Source organism: Bombina bombina, unplaced genomic scaffold (assembly GCF_027579735.1).
Source record: "Bombina bombina isolate aBomBom1 unplaced genomic scaffold, aBomBom1.pri scaffold_867, whole genome shotgun sequence".
Lineage (NCBI taxonomy): Eukaryota > Metazoa > Chordata > Amphibia > Anura > Bombinatoridae > Bombina > Bombina bombina.
The window spans coordinates 126611-147836 of NW_026512860.1; the positions used below are offsets into that span (position 1 = coordinate 126611).

At 41.5% G+C, this 21226-nt stretch overlaps 1 protein-coding gene across 1 annotated transcript in view; it reads left to right on the top strand.

Annotated features, from left to right (window-relative positions):
- Positions 1-3058, top strand: part of LOC128644556 (A-kinase anchor protein 9-like) — a gene marked incomplete at both ends in the record, with an annotated part of 127610 nt that extends 124552 nt beyond the window's left edge. Inside the window, one exon of the mRNA XM_053697129.1 lies at positions 2838-3058. Within this exon, the coding sequence (XP_053553104.1) occupies positions 2838-3058 (221 nt within the window). The remainder of the gene's footprint in view (positions 1-2837) is intronic.
- Between the last annotated feature and the right edge of the window lie 18168 nt (positions 3059-21226).

Consider the following 21226-nt stretch of genomic DNA (forward strand, 5'->3'; position numbering starts at 1 on the left):
CAACTGGTCTTACTGGCTGCACTAGGGGCATAGGGGTTCAGTTGGCGCGGGTCCGTACCCTTCAAACTTACTGGCTGCACTGCTGCATTGCTACTGAATTTTAGATCTGAAAAAATAATTCCCAAATCCCGTTCCTCTTTAGTTACAGTCAATAATGTACCATAGAGATTATAATTGGCCTTTGGGTTTTTGGATCCTGTATGCATCATGGTGCTCTTGGTAATATTACATTTTAGAAGGTACAAATACATGTATGGACTCTGAAGTAATGGATAAAAATGGTAACCTGAAGTTAAAGGGACATGAAGAGCAAAAGAAAACTTAATTATTTAGACAGAGTTTGAAGAGATTGCTCTGCAAATTTACTTAATTCTCGTATCGTTTGTGGGAACGTTGCTCATCTTGATGACAGCATACCTAACTAGGCTCAGGAGTTTGTACATTTTGCCCACTATATGGCAGCAGCATTTGCTACAATATTTGTAATTATGTTATACATTGTTGCAAACTGCTGCCATATAGTACTTAAAGTGAATGTAAATTTTGATGCTAAAGTGCCCGGTTTTTAAAAGTTCGATTAAAAACAGGGGCACTTTAATTCATAAAAATTTACATTTCATTCCTGTTGTGAAAAAAACGTACCTTTTTAATCTTCACAGCAGCTCCAGCTTCCTCCGGTTGTCGCAAGCCATTTCTGATGTCAGAAATAGATAGGTCGTCATCCAATCACCGTTCCCCCCCGGGGGAATCAGTGTCTGATTCAATGCCGTGATTGGAGGAAGCCGGATTCCTCATTTTAGAACCAGGAAAAGGCTTTGCAGCAGTAGGAAGCTGGAGCGGCTGTCAAGATTAAAAGGTAAATTTGGGGGGGGGGGGGGTTCACAACAGGAGAGAAATGTAAATTTTGATGAATTAAAGTGCCCCTGTTTTTAATCGAATTTTTAAAAACCGGCACTTTAGCGTCAAAATTTGCATTTACTTTAAATGGACATAAAACCCAATTGTCATGATTCAGATAGAGCATGCAGTTTTTGACAACTTTCCAGATTACTTCTATTTTCAAATTGTCTTTATTCTCTTGGTATCCTTTGTTTAAACGCAGGGAGGTATGCTCAGGAGCGTGCATATGTCTGTAGCAATATGGCAGCAGTTTTACAAGAATGTTATACATTAGCATGAGAACTATTTAACACATCTCTTTATTGTGTCTTTTATTTAAGCCAATAACATGCCACTTATCTGCTTTTACTAAAAAAAGAACAATTTAAAAAAGTTTACTTGAGGTGTCCGTAAACTACCACAAGTAATATTTATCATGATGCTGGCGTTTTAGGGAAAAGGTCAGGTTTGATTAAAAGAAGAAGAGCATTACACTGCCTTGTCAGTTTGAATAAGTTTTATTTTAAAGTGATACTAAACCCAATTTTTTTATTTCATGATTCGGCTAGGGCATACAATTTTAAGCAACTTTCTAATTTACTTCTATTATTTTTTTCCCTTCATTCTCTTAGTATCTTTATTTGAAAAAGCAGGAATGAAAGCTTTGGAGCCGGCCCATTTTTGGTTCAGCTCGCTGGATAGCGCTTGCTGATTGGTGGTTACATTTAGCCGTCCAGTCAGCGAACGCAACCCAGGTGTTTAACCTAAAATGGGCCTGCTCCAAAGCTTTCATTCCTGCTTTTTCAAATAACGATACCAAGAGAACGAAGAAAATTTATAGTGGGAGTAAATCAGAAAGTTTCTTAAAATTGCATTCTCTATCTGAATCATGAAATAACTTTTTTTTTTTAGTTTAGTGTCCCTTTTAATGAAAAGAAAATATTTTATTAAGAAGGTTGAAATTACTATTCGGTATTCATTTTGCGTAAAACAAATACTGAATATTGGGGGAACATTTACATTTGTTTTTGTTAAAATGAATGTAGCTGTTCCTTTGCTGCAGGACCTTCTCCTTTAGTACAGACTCTATTAGCACAGCTCTCCTGCTTGGACAGGTAAATGTTTAACACTTTACAAATGAATGCTAATGAGTTTCTTTAGTATTTGTTGGTTTTCTTTAAACTGGTTAGTGCATCCGTTTGGATATTCGTTTCGTCAAAACAAGTATTTGTCTTTTCATTATAATTTGCTTTCATAACTACACAAATGCACAAGCCATAGTAAAATTATAAAACTGGCTTCTGTGTTGCTATAGGCAGAGAATTCAGTACTATAATTGCTTGTGTTAGAAATGAAGAACTGCCCATCATTTCTACATTCTTTAGTCTGAGTATGTGAAAACTCTGAATGTGTGCACAGAATTATGCTAGCAGCATATTTATGTTTGTTACTGCAACCACTTTTTATGTTACCAATGAAGTATTTCACATTTAATATTAGTGTAATTAGGGAGTGTTGTAATTTTGGCAAGTTAAAGGGACATGTATTTGAAAGAGCACTATTTAAATATGTTAAAAGATTGTGCAAGGTTAAGTCTATTCATTTGTACTTTGAAACATTACAGAACATGTATATATGTGTAACACCTATTGGCTAGAAGCTTACAGGCTAATAAACTTTCTTGCATAGCTTTGGTGAACAGTGACAGACCCAAAAAGTATAAAAAGTGTTTTTGTCCCCCTCCCCCTTTTTTTTAAGTACAGAAAAAAAAAACCCATTTTACTCAGAACAAAAAATATGTTAATTTCCGATTCAGTAAAGTTAAAATTACTTTAAATTCCCTTTAAATTTGAGCAGTAGTTACTTTAATTTCACAACGTTTGTTCATGCAGCTACATTAAATTATTATTTATTAGTGTTTCTTATTCATGAATAACCCTTATTTATGTTCTCTTTAGATCATGCTGTAGAAGTGGCTGACACTGCTACTGCTAAGGATAAAAGCATCTGGTCAGGGGTAGCAGAGGAGAGACTGGACCTACCACTGCCACTTACAGATGTTGAGTTTGCTGGTTTGAATTTAAACCCAGAAGATGAAGCCCAAGTTCTTAACATCAGCATCCGTCTCCAAGCAGCTGTGGAAAAACTCTTAGAAGCCATCAATGAAACAAGTAATCAGGTATGGACACTTCAACTTCTTGTGCAACTGACGTGTGTAGTTTCTATTCCAACTGAAAAATATCACCAGATTATTTATTAACAAATTTGCATAGATGCTGATGGTGAATTTAACTTAAAAATGCTTAACTAGAAAATAACTGAGAATTACTGGGTCATTTTGAAATGCATATTTGTTTCTTCTTGATATCTAACTTTTTCTTGCATAGTTTAGGGATTGTATATATATTCAGGGCTAGATTACAAGCAGAGCGGTAATTACTGCTCCCGCTTGAGCGTTAACATAGCTAGAGGTTAACATTTTTGCAAGCGTCCGGTAGCACTGGTATTACAAGTTGAAGTTAAAAATTTTGCGCTTGCACAAAATCTGACTAAAAAAATTTACACAGTAACCCTATTAAAATCAATGGAGCAGCCGTGTTAAAAAAAACTAACACCTACACTTGTGTGTTATCCCCCAATGCAATAAGCCCCCTACTATAATAGCTCCTAAACTGCCACAACCAACTCCCTACAAAATTAACCTCTAAACTGCCACATAGTCGCTGCAAATTACCCCACTATACTAGTAACCCTTAAACCACCACATAGCCAACCGCAAATTACCCCGCAACACTAGTAACTTCTAAATTGCCACATAGCCCACTGCAAATTACACAGCTACACTAGTAACCCCTAAACTGCCACAACCCCCATTGCAAAATACCCCCAATACCCTTAACCTAAGACCCACTAAGTTATAAAATAAATAAACACTACTATTACAAAAAAAATTAAAAACCACTACCATTGCACACAAAAAATAAATAAAAAATTAACAAAAAAAAAAACAACCAGTAAGACTTACCCTAAAACTAGAAAAATGACTAAAAATTGCTCTGAAAAGGGCATTTGTCGGGCAGTGCCCTAGTTGAAGTGATTACCTCTTTTGCACACAAAAAATAACCCTCCCAATACAAACACCAAAAACCTTTAAGAAAACCTGTCCTAGAAAGATTGACCTGAGAAAGGCATTTGTCAGGCAGTGATCATAGCTCCCTATATTAAAAAATCCTATGCTAAAAAAATCATATGCTAAAAAGTATGCCCTGAAAAAGGCATAAGTAATGAGCTCTTTTGTCAGTCTAAACAAATTGCACTACTTTGGTAATCTTATCCTTAAAGGGACATGAAACCCACATTTTTTTATTTCATGATTCAGATAGAGAATATAATTTTAAACAACTTTCTAATTTACTTCTATTATCTAATTTGTTTCATTCTCTTGGTATCATTTGTTGAAGGAGCATCAATGCACTAATGGTTTCTTACTGAACACATGGGTGAGCCAATCACAATCGATATATATATATATATATATATATATATATATATATATATATATATATGCAGCCACCAATCAACAGCTAGAACCTAGAAAGTTGTTTAAAATTGTATTTGTCTATCTGAATCATGAATGAAAAATGTTGGGTTTCATGTCCCTTTAACAAGCACCTTCATGTTATCTGATATATTCATTTTTGCTCATATGTGGCGACATTTCACTATATTTAGCTTAAAATGTTTCCTGTTTAAACCTGCAGAACAACATACAAAAATGTTTTATTTTCCTTAGGGCTCTAGCTTATTTTTTATTCATAGGCTTTATAATTTATTCATTAGCATTATAATTCCGCATAGGCCAAAAAATGTTTTCAAAAGAATAAAAATAAATCTTTCAAATGGAGTGGAGAGTCCAGAAGACATTACTTCTAGAATTCAACTCTTGACCACTAGGAGGAGGCAAAGTCTAAAAGCACTTTCTCCCACCTCTCTGGTATTCTTGTCTTATCTTTAACTCCCAAGAGGAAGGTGAAGAATTGAGGTGCTCCAGATTCTTGATTGATAGTGGTCCTCAGATCAATTTGAGGCTCATTTTCCCCTTAGAGAGCTGAGAGATAGAGGGGAGATTAAAGTATTAGGTAGTGACACAATCACTCCTAGTGAAGGAGTTAGTCACAAGCCTGCCACAGGGGTCGCAGAGACCAGTCCCTTATCCCCCCTCCGGTTGGGTCATCAATATGCTCCACATAGATCTGCGTTGAGATACACAGCATTACTTGGGCTTCCTACCAGCAGCACTCTTTTCTGCAACCACTATTCACAGTAGAGTGGGTGTATCTAAGGTAAGTTCAGCCATTTCATGCACTCACATAAACCCACAGGCTATTAGTAGGTACATCATAACCAGGGAACATATATATGACACAGACTAATTCCACCTTTTATTATTTATACTTTTCATACTTTCTATTCATTGTGGAAAGTTTATTATGTGGTAATAGCTGCTATTTACTAGTATTCAGCTAATTTAACTGGAAGTCAAATCTCAATACAGTAAGACAAATAAGGTAAAAAATGCATACAATAGTCCACAGAATATAAAAACCTACAGTAATAATGACCCAGAGTATGCAAGTGAATACTGGGATGTACCTATAAGTATGTGTATGTATGTGTGTGTGTATGTATGTGTGTGTGTGTATATATATATATGTATATATGTATGTATACATATATATATATATATATATATATATATATATATATATATATACAGTATATGTATGTATGTGTGTGTATATATATATATATATATATATATATATATATATATATATATATATATATAAAAACAAAAAACTATAAGAGGAGAAACAGGACACATCAGGATAAATGCTCCTTATATATAGATAGGGAAAACAGCACTCTTTTAAATGTAAAAAAACATCAGAGTTTAATTATGTCCTTATATATTAAGGCACTAAATAGGCAGAATACCTAATATACAAAACATGTCAATAAAGCAATGTAAATGTGTACAGTGCAAAAACAACTCGTATAATAGTAAAAGCAATAAAGTTAGGTCACGTGACTAACAAGGGCCCATATACAATTTTAGCCAAGGAGGAAAGTCCTGGGCAGGTTCGCATATAGGGATCTAAGTGGATCGTAGTAACCTTAAAGTTCCTTGTACGTGACCCTGCCCGTCACATCGGACTATTAATGCGCTATACACCGCTGATGTCTGGCAGTGTTTTCGAGGCAATACATATTTTTGATTTGATGAGGATCTATGGCGTGCTGAGTCTCACTTTGGCTCTATGTCCACGTGAAGACAGGTAAGTGTTTGGAAACTCACTAAATTGTGGGACTGTGTTTTTTTTTTTCCACTGGATGTGGAACCTAACTATTTAACCAGTGATTTTGTCTCTCGTATACCGCACTGTGGAAGGTTGGCTTATGGAAACTACCTTGTTACGTAGAGAACTTTGCTCAAGCATGACTAACATGCTGCTACTAACACTATCGGCTTATGTGTTTATGCCTGCTTGCATGTATCTGGCTATCTGTACTGGCTTATATTTGCTGACATTGTATTTTATTCTGCCGATTCATGTTTATGTATGCCTCGCACTTTAAGGTTACAACGATCCACTTAGATCCCTATATGCGAACCTCCCCATGCTTTTCCTCCTTGGCTATTTGCTAGGGGGTTCTGTGTGCGGCTGGGTGTAGTGGATCTGTTCTACCCTTGCAAGTCTGTTACTGCCGATGTAAAATTGTATATGGGCCCTTGTTAGTCACGTGACCTAACTTTATTGCTTTTACTATTATAAAAGTTGTTTTTGCACTGTAAACATTTACGTTGCTTTATTGACATATTTTGTATATTAGGTATTCTGCCTATTTAGTGCCTTAATATATAAGGACATAATTAAACTCTGATGTTTTTTTACATTTAAAAGAGTGCTGTATTTATCATGATGTGTCCTGTTTCTCCTCTTATAGTTTTTTTGTTATATTTAAATTTATAGGGTCTGCACCTTTTGGCATTATATATGCTTATGTTTCAATATTCTGAGTTTGCATACTTATATCAACCTAGTATCCTCTTGTTTAGTGTTTAATATATATATATATATATATATATTTATGTAAAGGGAGGGAAGTGTACACTTGAGGGTATAATAAACCCGCCAAAAAAGAAAAGAAAAATGGAAGTGGGAAAGAATCCCAAAAAAGGTGAAAAAAATCCCACTGTCAAAAATTCTAATAGATGAAAAATATAAAGGAATAAGTGTCCAATAGAAAGTCTATATAAAGTCCTGTATAAGTGGTAAAAAGTCCAAAAAAATGAATGAATGTTCGACTAAGTGTTAAAAAATCAAAATAAGGTAAAAAAGAAAATTATCCAAATGGGTTAGTGAACAGTGATATAGTGTAGATACTTGTTCCTAGTATCCAAAGAAAAGAGTAAAAAGAGTCCTTTATCCAATGCCTTTAAATTTAAATATAAAAAATTACTTTATTAACGATCATGTTAAAAAAGGAGGTAAGGAATAAATCCAAACATACAGAGCCAGTGCAAAAAAGTCTGACCGGTTTCGGTCGGAAGACCGTAATCATAGACATAGTTAAAAACGGCTGTTCATACCTTAAAAAGGAAACAGAACATTTTCATTGGTTAGAACATAAACGAATCAGTGGCTGAGGATTAACAAAAAGTAGGAGAGGACACATAGGTTAACTATTCATATGCTGGAGGAATAGAGGGTAGCAAAATGGGATACAGGATTAACTAGCATAAATTTATACGATGGAGCAAATGGTTAAAGCATCATGTACAACAATGAATTGAAGGAAAACCGTATATCAAAAGTGTACAATGAATTATACATTGTCAAAGATTAACATAGACACATGAGAAAACACAGAAAAAAGACACATGTTCCTAGTAATCCTTCAACGCTGGGGTAACCTAAAAGGGGGGAACAAAATGGAGCAATACATAGGGAGATAGACATGCCTGAATGGAAATAGGCTTACCGGGTCTTCTTCCCCCCCAAAAAAAAGAAACTCGAGCTGACAGTCCAAAATTCGACGCGTTTCGGCCTTAAACAGATGTGAATAAAAGTTGTGCTTGTAAAACAGACTGACTAATCATAGGGGGAAAGCTGCCAAAGAAACGCCAAAAGATTTTCTGCCGAGAGAGGATGACTTCAATTCCGGGGTCGGCTACTATCAATTCCGGGGTCGGCTACTATCAATTCCGGTTGTATTACTTCCGGTTCTAATGGCTTGTCAGTTCCTTAAAATGTGTTATATCCGGCTAATGGATAGAATGTTTCATGACGCTACAGAAGACATCTTTAGTTCTAGTAGTTCCCGGGAGTTACTAATTGCAGCGGCTATTTAGTATAACCTTAATGCTGCTGCAGACATCTTTAATTTTGGTTATAGCCAGTTTAACTGATGGCAGCAAATGTTTATTGCAAACAGATACTGAGTAATCTGATAGATATGATGAGTCCACGGATTTCATCCTTACTTATGGGATTACGCCTCCTGGTCAGCAGGAGGAGGCAAAGAGCACCACAGCAGAGCTGTATATATAGCCCCTCCCTTCCCTCCCAACCCAGTCATTCTCTTTGCCTGTGTTAGTGATAGGAAGAGGTAAAGTGAGGTGTTAGTTTATATTCTTCAATCAAGAGTTTTTTATTTTCAAATGGTACCGAAGTGTGCTGTTTTTATTACAGTGCAGCTTCTGAATAGTCTTCTAGGCTTTGGGAACTGGGGGATTTTTGTATCTGCTGCGCCTCCCATATTTGTGCTGCATTATCTGTATATGGTCTTGTGAGGTTGTAACCAAGTCCCTGCTCTTTCACAGGACCTCAGGAGGAAGATTGGACATCTTTAATTTTGGTTATAGCCAGTTTAACTGATGGCAGCAAATGTTTATTGCAAACAGATACTGAGTAATACTTTTAAGTTGATCAAAAATAAAATGTTTTCTTTTACAAGATATGACGAGTCCACGGATTTCATCTTTACTTATGGGATTACGCCTCCTGGTCAGCAGGAGGAGGCAAAGAGCACCACAGCAGAGCTGTATATATAGCTCCTCCCTTCCCTCCCAACCCAGTCATTCTCTTTGCCTGTGTTAGTGATAGGAAGAGGTAAAGTGAGGTGTTAGTTTATATTCTTCAATCAAGAGTTTTTTATTTTCAAATGGTACCGAAGTGTGCTGTTTTTATTACAGTGCAGTTTCTGAATAGTCTTCTAGGCTTTGGGAACTGGGGGATTTTTGTATCTGCTGCGCCTCCCATATTTGTGCTGCATTATCTGTATATGGTCTTGTGAGGTTGTAACCAAGTCCCTGCTCTTTCACAGGACCTCAGGAGGAAGATTGGACCTCTTGATACTGTGAAGTAATCATGCTGTACCTTCAGCATAGAGGTAAGTACAGTTTTTATTCAGAGTAACTGTACTGACCAGATATATATTGGGAGGCTCCCTTTATACTTTCCCCCAGACATTAGGGCAGTCTTGCATTTCCTAAGAGCACTGGGGTATGTGTACATTGCCGGTCTTAGTTTATGTATACCAGAGGACAGACCGGATCTGACTTAGAGTACGCACTTTTACCAGACACTCTAGTAAGGATGTGTGATCTAGAGCCACTGGGAGATGTTTGTGTGCAAAACGGGCAGGCTGACGTTGGGGATGTTTTTATTTACAAGGCTCCGGTTCTTGGGATGGCTATCTCTGAGTAACTGTTGTTAGTTAAGTCGCCTAAGGCGCTGCTGCATGAATATATGTGTTCGGCATTTTGAGGTGGTTTTTTACTTTTGATTACGCCCACGAAGGGCGGGGAATATTTTTGTGCGCTCTGACAGCGCATCTCTCCCTGTTCCGGTGGCTACATCGCATCGGTTCCTTAGTGTACTTGTGAGAATATTCAAGTGACTTAGGTGCACAGTGTGGCGGTGTTAGTTGGTCAGGAGGCAGGTAGGAGCTGCGGCAGGGTGACTGGGTATTACAAAAGTAAAACCGTATTATACTTTATAAACTTTGTTCACATGGGTAATTGACCCTCTGCCTTAGTACCTAGATTTTATTTTGGATTGCAAATAAAGATACAACTCAATAAATTTTATATAAGCTTCAGATCGTTTTCTTAAAGATACAGTACAACAGATTTTTACACAGATTTGACCAAGATTGCTTTTTGTTTAGGTTATCATGGATGAACTTGAACAAAATACATGTCCTATGTGTTTGGATGCCATTGTGGAACCCCCTGTTACACTATGTGATAATTGTGTTGAGAGAGCCTTACAATGTAAAGAGAAAATATTTTTTAATAAAGATATGTCTAAAGAATGTTCTCAAACCAATGAGATTCAGGGTATGCCGCAATCTTCTCCCCAAGCGCCATAGCCTTTAACGCCCGCTCAAGCGACGCCATGTTCTTCAATGGCGTCTGCTTCTTTCACTTTGCAGGATATGGCTGCAGTTATGTCATCTACCCTCACAGAGGTTTTGTCTAAGTTACCAGTGTTGCAAGGCAAACGTAGCAGGGCAGAAACACAGGGGGCCCCTGCAACTTCTGATGCTTTGATGGCTATCTCTGATGTGCCCTCCCAGACCTCTGAATTAAGGGGTAGAGAGCCACTGTTTGAGGGGGAACTGTCTGACTCGGGTAGTGCGTTGCCCCAGGCAGATTCGGACGTCATGTCCTTTAGATTTAAGCTTGAACACCTCCGCCTGTTACTTCGGGAGGTTTTAGTGACTCTGGACGACACTGACTCTATTGTGGTTCCTCCAGAGAAATTGTGTAAGATGGACAGATATCTGGAAGTCCCTTCTTATTCCGATACTTTTCCGGTTCCTAAGAGAATTTCGGAGATTGTTACTCGGGAATGGGAAAGATCGGGTATCCCGTTCTCTCCTTCCCCTATGTTCAAGAAAATGTACCCTATAGCTGACACCGTGCGGGACTCGTGGCAGACAGTCCCTAAGGTGGAGGGAGCTATAACTGCCCTAGCTAAGCGTACGACTATCCCTATTGAGGACAGTTGTGCTTTCAAAGACCCTATGGATAAAAAGTTGGAGGGTCTTCTAAAAAAGCTATTTGTTCATCAAGGGTTTCTCTTACAACCGACGGCCTGCATTGTACCAGTTACAACTGCGGCTGCCTTTTGGTTTGATGCCTTGGAAGAATCTCTGAAGACTGAGACTTCTTTAGAGGAAATAATGGATAGGATTAAGGCCCTAAAGTTGGCTAATTCCTTTGTTACAGACGCCGCCTTTCAGATCGCCAAATTGGCGGCTAAGAATGCAGGTTTTGCCATTCTAGCACGCAAAGCCTTATGGTTAAAATCTTGGTCTGCGGATGTGTCCTCTAAATCCAAACTTTTGACTATTCCTTTCAAGGGGAGGACTATATTCGGGCCTGACTTGAAAGAGATCATTTCTGACATTACGGGAGGTAAGGGTCATCTCCTACCTCAGGATAAAACATCTAAGCAGAGGGGTAGACAGAGTAATTTTCGTTCCTTTCGAAATTTCAAGGGATTCCCCTCTTCCTCTTCCGCTAAACAGGAAGGGAACTTTGCACAAGCCAAGTCCGTCTGGAGACCCAACCAGGCTTGGAACAAGGGTAAACAACCCAAGAAGCCCGCTGCTGCTCCCAAGACAGCATGAAGGGGCGGCTCCCGATCCGGGACCGGATCTAGTATGGGGGGAAGACTTTCTTTCTTTGTCCAGGCTTGGATAAGAGACGTTCAGGATCCCGGGACACTAGAAATCGTGTCCCAGGGGTATCAACTGGAGTTCAAAAATTCCCGCCCAAGGGGAAGGTTTCTTCTTTCACGATTGTCTGTAGACCAGAAAAAAGAGGCATTCTTACGTTGTGTAAAAGACCTCTCCACTATGGGAGTAATTTGTCCCGTTCCAATACAGGAACAGGGGCAGGGGTTTTACTCAAATCTTTTCGTGGTTCCCAAAAAAGAGGGAACGTTCAGACCCATTTTAGATCTCAAGAGACTAAACAAGTTTCTCAGAGTCCCGTCCTTCAAGATGTAGACGATTCGGACAATTCTTCCATTGATCCAAGAGGGTCAATATATGACTACCGTGGACTTAAAGGATGCATATCTTCACATTCCTATCCACATAGATCATTACCAGTTTCTAAGGTTTGCTTTCCTGGACAAACATTTTCAGTTTGTGGCTCTTCCTTTCGGGCTGGCCACGGCTCCCAGGATCTTCACAAAGGTTCTAGGGTCTCTGCTGGCGGTTCTCAGACCGTGGGGCATTGCAGTGGCACCTTATCTGGACGATATTCTGATCCAGGCCTCGTCTTATCAACTGTCCTTTCTAAGGACTCATGGGTGGAAGGTGAATCTTGAAAAGAGTTCACTAGTCCCACAGACAAGGGTTCCTTTTCTGGGAACTCTAATAGATTCTATGTCCATGAAAATCTTCTTGACGGAAGTCAGAAAGTTAAAGATTCTCAATACATGCCGAGCCCTTCAGTCCAATCCTCGGCCATCAGTGGCTCAGTGCATGGAGGTAATTGGATTGATGGTGGCGGCAATGGACATCATTCCGTTTGCTTGCTTGTTTTCATCTCAGACCTCTACAACTAAGCATGCTCAGACAGTGGAATGGAGATTATGCAAATTTGTCTCCTCAGATCTGGATCAGGAGACAAGAGACTATTCTTTGGTGGTTGTCGCTGGATCATCTGTCCCAAGGAACGTGCTTCCGCAGACCTTCATGGGTGATAGTGACAACGGATGCCAGTCTACTAGGATGGGGTGCAGTCTGGAATTCCCTGAAGGCTCAGGGTGTGTGGACTCGGTTGGAGTCTCTACTCCCAATCAATATTCTGGAGTTGAGAGCAATATTCAATGCGCTTCAAGCTTGGCCTCAGTTGGCTTCGGCCAAATTCATCCGATTTCAGTCGGACAACATCACGACTGTAGCTTACATCAATCATCAGGGAGGAACAAGGAGTTCCTTAGCGATGACAGAAGTATCCAAGATAATTCGGTGGGCGGAGGCTCACTCTTGTTATCTGTCAGCAATCTACATCCCAGGAGCGGACAACTGGGAGGCGGATTTTTTGAGCAGACAGACGTTTCATCCGGGGGAATGGGAACTCCATCCGGAGGTCTTTACCACCCTGATTCTCAGGTGGGGCAGACCGGAATTGGATCTGATGGCGTCTCGTCAGAATGCCAAGCTCCCAAGATACGGATCCAGGTCCAGGGATCCTCAGGCCGAACTGATAGATGCCTTGGCCGTTCAACCTAGCTTATGTGTTTCCACCGTTTGCTCTCCTTCCACTGGTGATTGCACGGATCAAACAGGAGAGGGCTTCGGTAATTCTAATTGCTCCTGCAGGACTTGGTATGCCGATCTGGTGGACATGTCCTCTCTGCCGCCGTGGAGGCTTCCATTGAGGCAGGACCTTCTCATTCAGGGACCCTTCCATCAACAGAATCTAGTTTCTCTGCAGCTGACTGCTTGGAGATTGAACGCTTGATTTTATCTAAGCGAGGGTTCCCTGATTCGGTCATTGATACCTTGATTCAGGCACGTAAGCCTGTTACTAGAAGAATTTACCATAAGATATGGCGTAAATATCTTTATTGGTGCGAATCCAAGGGCTACTCATGGAGTAGGGTTAGGATTCCCAAGATTTTATCTTTCCTCCAAGAAGGATTGGAGAAAGGGTTGTCAGCAAGTTCCTTAAAGGGACAGATTTCTGCTTTGTCTATTTAGCTACACAAACGTCTGACAGATGTTCCAGATGTTCAATCTTTTTGTTAGACTCTGACTAGAATCAGGCCTGTGTTTAGACCTATTGCTCCTCCTTGGAGTTTGAATTTAGTTCTTAATGTTCTTCAAGGGGTTCCGTTTGAACCTATGTATTCCATAGATATTAAGTTATCTTGGAAAGTTTTATTTTTGGTTGCTATTTCTTCTGCTCGCAGAGTTTCTGAGCTTTCTGCTTTACAATGTGATTGTCCTTATCTTATTTTCCATGCTGATAAGGTGGTCTTACGTACCAAACCTGGTTTCCTTCCTAAGGTTGTTTCTAATAAGAATATTAATCAGGAAATTGTTGTTCCTTCCTTGTGTCCTAATCCTTCTTCTAAGAAGGAGCGTCTGTTACATAACTTGGACGTGGTCCGTGTCCTGAAGTTTTACCTGCAGACGACTAAAGATTTTCGTCAATCATCTTCATTATTTGTAGTTTTTTCTGGAAAACGTAGGGGCCAGAAAGCTACGGCTACCTCTCTTTCCGAAGAGTATCATCCGTTTGGCATATGAGACTGCTGGACAGCAGCCTCCTGAAAGAATTACGGCTCATTCCACTAGGGCTGTGGCTTCCTCATGGGCATTTAAAAATTATGCTTCTGTTGAACAGATTTGCAAGGCTGCAACTTGGTCGTCTCTTCACACTTTTTCCAAATTTTCCAAATTTGATACTTTTGCCTCGTCCGAGGCTGTTTTTGGGGGAAAGGTTCTTCAAGCAGTGGTGCCTTCCGTTTAGGTTCCTGTCTTGTCCCTCTCCCTTTCATCCGTGTCCTATTGCTTTGGTATTGTATCCCATAAGTAAGGATGAAATCCGTGGACTCGTCATATCTTGTAAAAGAAAAGGAAATTTATGCTTACCTGATAAATGTATTTCTTTTACGATATGACGAGTCCATGGCCCACCCTGTTATTTTCTAAGACAGGTCTTTATTTTTGTTAAACTTCAGTCACCTCTGCACCTTGGCTTTTCCTTTCTCTTCCTAGCTTTGGTCGAATGACTGGAGTGGGAGGGAAGGGAGGAGCTATATATACAGCTCTGCTGTGGTGCTCTTTGCCTCCTCCTGCTGACCAGGAGGCGTAATCCCATAAGTAAGGATGAAATCCGTGTACTCGTCATATCGTAAATGAAATAAATTTATCAGGTAAGCATAAATTTCCTTTTTTTTAAAATGGTAAAAAAAAAATGTAAATATATTTTTATTTAATATTCTGTGGACTATTGTATGTATTTTTTTACCTTATTTGTCTTATTAAATTGTTAATTTTTTATATACCCCTTGCACACCTAAGCCTTTTTAGGCGCTCCTCATACATATTTATCAGTTTCTTTTCCACAATTGTGCTAGGTGATTGTTCATTTTAGTGAGCTTGTGTGCCTTTTACCCTTTTGGCGCTGTATACTATTTCTTTTTTTTACATCGCAATGCAACCTTATACCCTCTGTTATATACACAGTAAAAGTGAAGTTAATTTTGGCAATGTGAGGGGGAGTTTCTTGGTGTATTTTATGTTTTCTTGTATGCTCTGAGTTTAGCACAGCATTTACAGTTAGTGACTGGCTGTCTCCCTCTCTTTTTTTTAAATCCATTAACTTCTCCCTTGTTTCTGTGTGCAATGACCATTTCCATCTAAAGGGGAGGAGAGTTCACGGCTTCATTCATTACTGTTGGGCATTAAGAACCTGGCCACCAGGAGGAGGCAAAGACACCCCAGCCAAAGGCTTAAATACCTCTCCCACTTCCCTCATCCCCCAGTCATTCTTTGCCTTTCGTCACAGGAGGATGGCAAAGAAGTGCCGAAGATTTGGAGTAGTCTCTTATTAAAGATTGTACTCTTTGCATTGGGACTGGAGTTTTAAATAGTCCTGTCAGCCTCTCAGTGAGAGCCTGGGCTAAAGTTAGAGTTCGGAGATGCAGGGAGAGTCTTTCTGCGAAAACCATCCTGACTTATATTAACAACTCCACAAGCAATCAGCGTTGACGAGTTTTGCTGCCTGCTTTCTACACTCAAGTCCATGTCAGGAGCGAGGCTACTAACCTGTCACACTTGAAGGGCTTTGTTCCTGTTCCACAGCCTAAATTCTGGTAAGATCTTTCATTTTTTATATACATAATGAGAACACGTAAGACAGGGTCAGAGTGTGACGCCGTTTATCTTTAAAAAATCAAGGGGTTAGTATTCCTGGAAAAGGGATTATTGAACAGGGGGGGTTTACACATGATATTGTTGTTGTGTCATTGCTGCATTATGTGCGAGATGAGGCTCTGGCAATGTGTGGAACTTTCAGGTTACTTACGGGAGTATTTTTCTCCTTAGTGCAGGGGCGGTCCTGCCAGGCTTTCCTTGTGACCGGGTGGGGCTATCTCTCTTCCTCTGTTGATCAGCGGCGCAGGAGACGAAACGGTTTCTGTTGTCCGGGTCATAGGAGGTGGTGAGTGCCCCGGCCATTGGAGGTATAAAGGTGCCTATTTATTAAGTTAATCTAGTCCGTAATAAAAGCGCAAGCTATGGAGGACTCTAACGCGTTAGAGGGTTCTCCCTCTTTAACAAAGTCTCATTCCTGTGTTTATTGTGAGGAGGTTCTGGTAGATCAGCCTGCTCAACTTTGTTCCACACGCCTTGATAAAGTTACGACATCTAAATGTAAACGGATGTCTAGTTACTACTGAGCCGTCCCACCTCTGAGGGTTCCCCCGTCCTGTGAGGTGCGTTACCTGCATTCATCTCCAATTGCACATGCAGCGCCGCAGGGTCCAACCGTTGCTCCTACGGGAGAGATTTGTTGGCCGTCAGACTTTGCGGACCAACTGAAAACGGCGGTTTCGAAAGTGATCCATGCCTTACCACGTTCTGCTAAACGCAAGCGTAGGGTGTAATCATGGAGGCCCGGCCCAGGGGTTGTCTACGCCGATGGAAATTTCAGAGGCTTTATACGATGAGGAGGCCCACTCTGACTCTTCGGAGTAGGCTCCTTCTGGGTCAGGATCCGTGTTATCTAAACCTCCGGCTGCAGAGGAGCCTGATTTTAGGTTTAGGATAGAGAATTTGGCGCTTTTTGCTGAAGCAGGTGCTTGCTACGTTGGAGGTTCTGGAATCTAGAGCTTCCGGAGGAACCTTCGATTCCTAAGCTTGATAAGGTATACAAGGACAGGGTAGTACCTCAGACCTTCCCGGTTCCCGTTAAGATGGCTAATATTATTAAAAATGAATGGGAGCGATTAGGTTCTTCCTTTTGCCTTTCTTCTTCCTTTAAGAAACTGTTCCCCCGTTTTGGACTCTCAGCTTGAGCTGTGGGGAACTGTCCCTAAGGTGGATGGTGATATGTCCACGCTCGCGAAGCAGACAACTATTCCCCTCAAGGATAGTTCGTCGTTCAAAGAGCCCATGAATAAAAAGTTGGAAAACATGCTAAGGAAGATGTTTCAGCACACAGGGTTTGTTTTTCAGCCGGCAGCGGCCAAAGCCGAGGTTGCCGGAGCTGCGACAAATTGGTTGTGAATCACTGTGTGAAATGGTCGAGGGGGAGACTTCCATCGACGAGATACAGGATAAGATTAAGGCACTGAAGGTCGCCATTCTTTCATCTGTGATGCCAATATGCAAATTATTCGCCAGAACGCTAAGGTGTCGGGTTTTAAGCGCGCAGGGCTCTGTGGCTAAAGTCTTGGTCTGCGGACATAACCTCTAAGTCGAGGCTGTTGTCCCTGCCTTTTCAAGGAAAGATTCTGTTCGGTCCAGGATTAGATTTCGATCATATACACGGTTACAGGAGGCAAGGGAGCTTTCCTACCACAGATAAGATGGCTAAGCCTAAAGGATCTACTTTTCGTGCGGACATGGCCCAGCGCCAGTAGCACGCCGCGAAAGTGGACCAGTCCAAGGGAACTTGGAAGCCAGCTCAATCTTGGAACAAGTCTAAGCAGAGCGAGAAGCCCGCCGAGACAAAAATCGGCATGAAGTGGCGGCCCCTGACTAGTCTTCGAACCAAGTAGGAGGGGGTAGATTATCTCTCTTCTCAGAAGCCTGGTTGCAGGATGTTCAGGACCCTTGGGTTCTGGAAGTGGTCGCCTAGGGTTACAGGATAGGGTTCTGTTTCCCATCCGCCCAGGGGCAGATTCCTCCTGTCAAACCTGTCTTCAAAGACCAAAAAAGAGAGGCCTTTCTAGAGTGTGTGAGGAGTCTCTCCTCTCTAGGTGTTATTGTACCAGTACCCCAAGCAGAAACTGGTCTAGGGTACTATTCAAATATTTTTGTGGTTCCAAAGAAGGAGCCTCAAGTGGACCTAAGGTGTTTAAACAAGTTTCTGAGTCTTCCATCGTCCAAAATGGAAAACAATCAGATCTATTCTGCCCCTAGTTCATGAGGGACAGTTCATGACGACAATAGACTTGAAGGACGCTTACCTTCATGTGCCAATTCACAGGGACCACTTCAAGTTCCTAAGATTTGCATTTCCTGGACCAACAATTCCAGTTTTGTGGCCCTCCCCTTTGGTTTGGCGACGCCCAGAGAGTCTTCACGAAGATTCTGGGAGCGCTACTTGCAGTGGCCAGGTCCAGAGGCATTGCTGTGGCGCCCTATCTGGATGACATCCTAGTCCAGGCGCCGTCGCTCAGTCTTGCCAGGGGATCATTCAAGGGGCTCTTCTTGTTTTGCTCCAATCTCACGGTTGGAAGATCAACTCAGGAAAGAGTTCCCTGGTTCCCAGCAACAGGGTGGAGTTCCCTGGACATGATAATAGACTCTATGTCCATGAAAATATTTCTCAGACGATCGACGCAGGAAGATTGCGTCCTCTTGTCTGGCCCTTCAGTCCTCCTCAATTCCCATCGGTGGGCTCAGTGTATGGAGGTGATCAGACTCATGGTTTCCAGCATAGACATCATTTCATTCACCAGGTTCCATCTCAGGACCTCTTCAATTGTGCATGTTGAGACAGTGGAACAGAGATCATTCAGATCTATCACAGCGGATATCCATGGATGCTCGGACTCGGATCTCCCTCTCTTGGTGGATCCGTCTGAGCAACTGTCCATGGGAACATTCTTATTGAGACCGTCCTGGGAGATTGTGACCACGAATGCGAGTCTGACAGGATGGGGAGCTGTTTGGGGTGCCAGGATGGCACAAGGAAAATAGACCCGGGAGGAGTCTCTCCTTCTGATAAATATTCTGGAACTCTGAGCAATCTATAATGCTCTGAAGGCATGGCCTCCTCTGGGGTCGTTCAGCTTCATCAGGTTGCAGACCGACAACATTACCTCGGCGGCTTACGTCAACCACCAGGGGGTACGAGGCGCTCCCTAGCCATGAGGGAGGTGTCTCGGATCTTGGAGTGGGCGGAGTCCCACAGCTGCTTGCTCTCAGCGATTCACATTCCAGATGTGGACAACTGAGAAGCGGACTTCTCAGCAGGCAATCCTTCCATCCGGGGGAATGGTCTCTTCACCCGAGGTGTTTGCAGAGATTTGTCTTAGATGGGGGAAAACCGGAGATAGATCTCATGGCGTCCAGACTCAATTGCAAGCTACCCCCGATACAGGTCGAGGTTCAGGGATTCCTAGGCAGAGCTGATAGTTGCCTTAGCGGTGCCTTGGGGGTTCAGCCTAGCTTACATTTTTCCACCGTTACCACTTCTACCTCGTGTAATGGCACGCATCAAACAGGAGCAAGCTTCGGCCATTCTGATTGCTCCATCGTGGCCGCGGAGGACGTGGTTTGCGGATATGGTGGGGATGTCCTCCTTTCCGCCATGTAGGTTACCCTGTCGCAGGGATCTGCTGGAACAGTGTCCCTTTTCAACATCAAAATCTTGATTCTCTGAGGCTGACTGAGTAGAGATTGAACGCCTAGTCTTGGCCAAGAGAGGCTTTTCTGAAAGTGTGATTGATACTCTAATTTCAGACAAGGAAGCCAGTCACTCGCGCATCTACCATAAGGTGTGGAGGACCTTACTTGTCCTTGTGTGAGAAGCACGGATATCCTTGGCATACGGTGAAGGTATCCAGGATCTGTCCTTTCTCCAAGACGATTTGCCGCCAGTTCCTTAAAGGGACAGATTTCGGCATTATCAGTCTTGTTGCATAGGAGACTCGCTGAGCTCCTGACATCCAATCTTTTGTTCAGGCTCTGTCTAGAATCAGGCCTGTCTTTAGACAGTCTGCTCCCCCATGGAGCTTAAACTTGGTCTTTAAGGTATTACAGAAGGTTCCATTTGAGCCTATGCATTTCCATTAACATTAAGAATCTGTCCTGGAAGGTTCTCTTCCTGTTGGCCATTGCATCGGCATGCAGAGTATCTAAACTGGCCACCTTGCAATGTGAGCATCCTTATCTGTTTTTTCATGCGAATAAGGCTGTGCTTCACACTGGTTTGGGGTTTCTTCCCAAGGTGATGTCTAACCGTAACATCAATCAGGAAATAGTTTTTCCTTCTTTGTGTCCTAACCCTTCTTCTTCTAAAGAGAGGTTACCTCATAACCTGGATGTGGTTTGTGCCTTAAAGTTCTATCTTCAGGCTACAAAGGATTTCATACAGTCTACATTCTTTTTTGTGGTGTATTCAGGGAAGCATAAGGGGCAGAAGGCCTCTTCTACTAATTTGTCCTTTTGGTTGAGGAGCTTGATTTGCTTGGCCTATGAGACAGCGGGACATAAGCCTCCCTTATAGGATCACGGCTCATTCAACTAGAGCTGTGGCTTCGTCTTGGGCCTTCAAGAATGAGGCCTCTATGGAACAAATTTGTAAGGCGGCTACCTGGTCCTCCGTACACACTTTGACAAAGTTTTACAAGTTTGACGTTTTTGCTTCTGCGGAAGCTGTTTTGGGGTTTTTGCAGGCCGTGGTTTCCTTTTAGATTACCCTCCCGGTTTCATTCAATGTCCTCTAGAGCTTGGGTATATGTTTCCCAACAGTAATGAATGAAGCAGTGGACTCTCCTCCCCTTTAGATGGAAAACATAAATTATGCTTACCTGATAATTTCATTTCCATCGTGGGGAGGAGGAGTCCACGGCTACTGCCCGTAACTCCGATGGGCGGACCTAAATTTTTATTCATCTTCTGGCACCATTTATACCCTGATATTTCTCCTACTGTTCCTTGTTCCCTCCGCAGAATGACTGGGTGATGAGGGAGGTGGGGGAGATATTTAAGCCTTTGGCTGGGGTGTCTTTGCCTCCTCCTGGTGGCCAGGTTCTTAATTCCCAACAGTAATGAATGAAGCCGTGGACTCTCCTCCCCACAATGAAATGAAATTATCAGGTATAGCATAATTTGTTTTTTTTAACATGTTCTTATTACTGAAGGGTAAGATATTATTTTTACTAATTATTATGCCAGCCTAGATTTTTATTTTATGTAATGCATTATTTGTTTTTTTACTATTATTGCACAAGGAGGTTTTCCCTTTCATACTTATTGCCCAAAGTTGTCTTTCATATGTCTCAGCCTTTATTTTACAAGGTCCCAGTTACATTGTTTCCAAACATTTTATGTACTGTTTTTTGTTGTT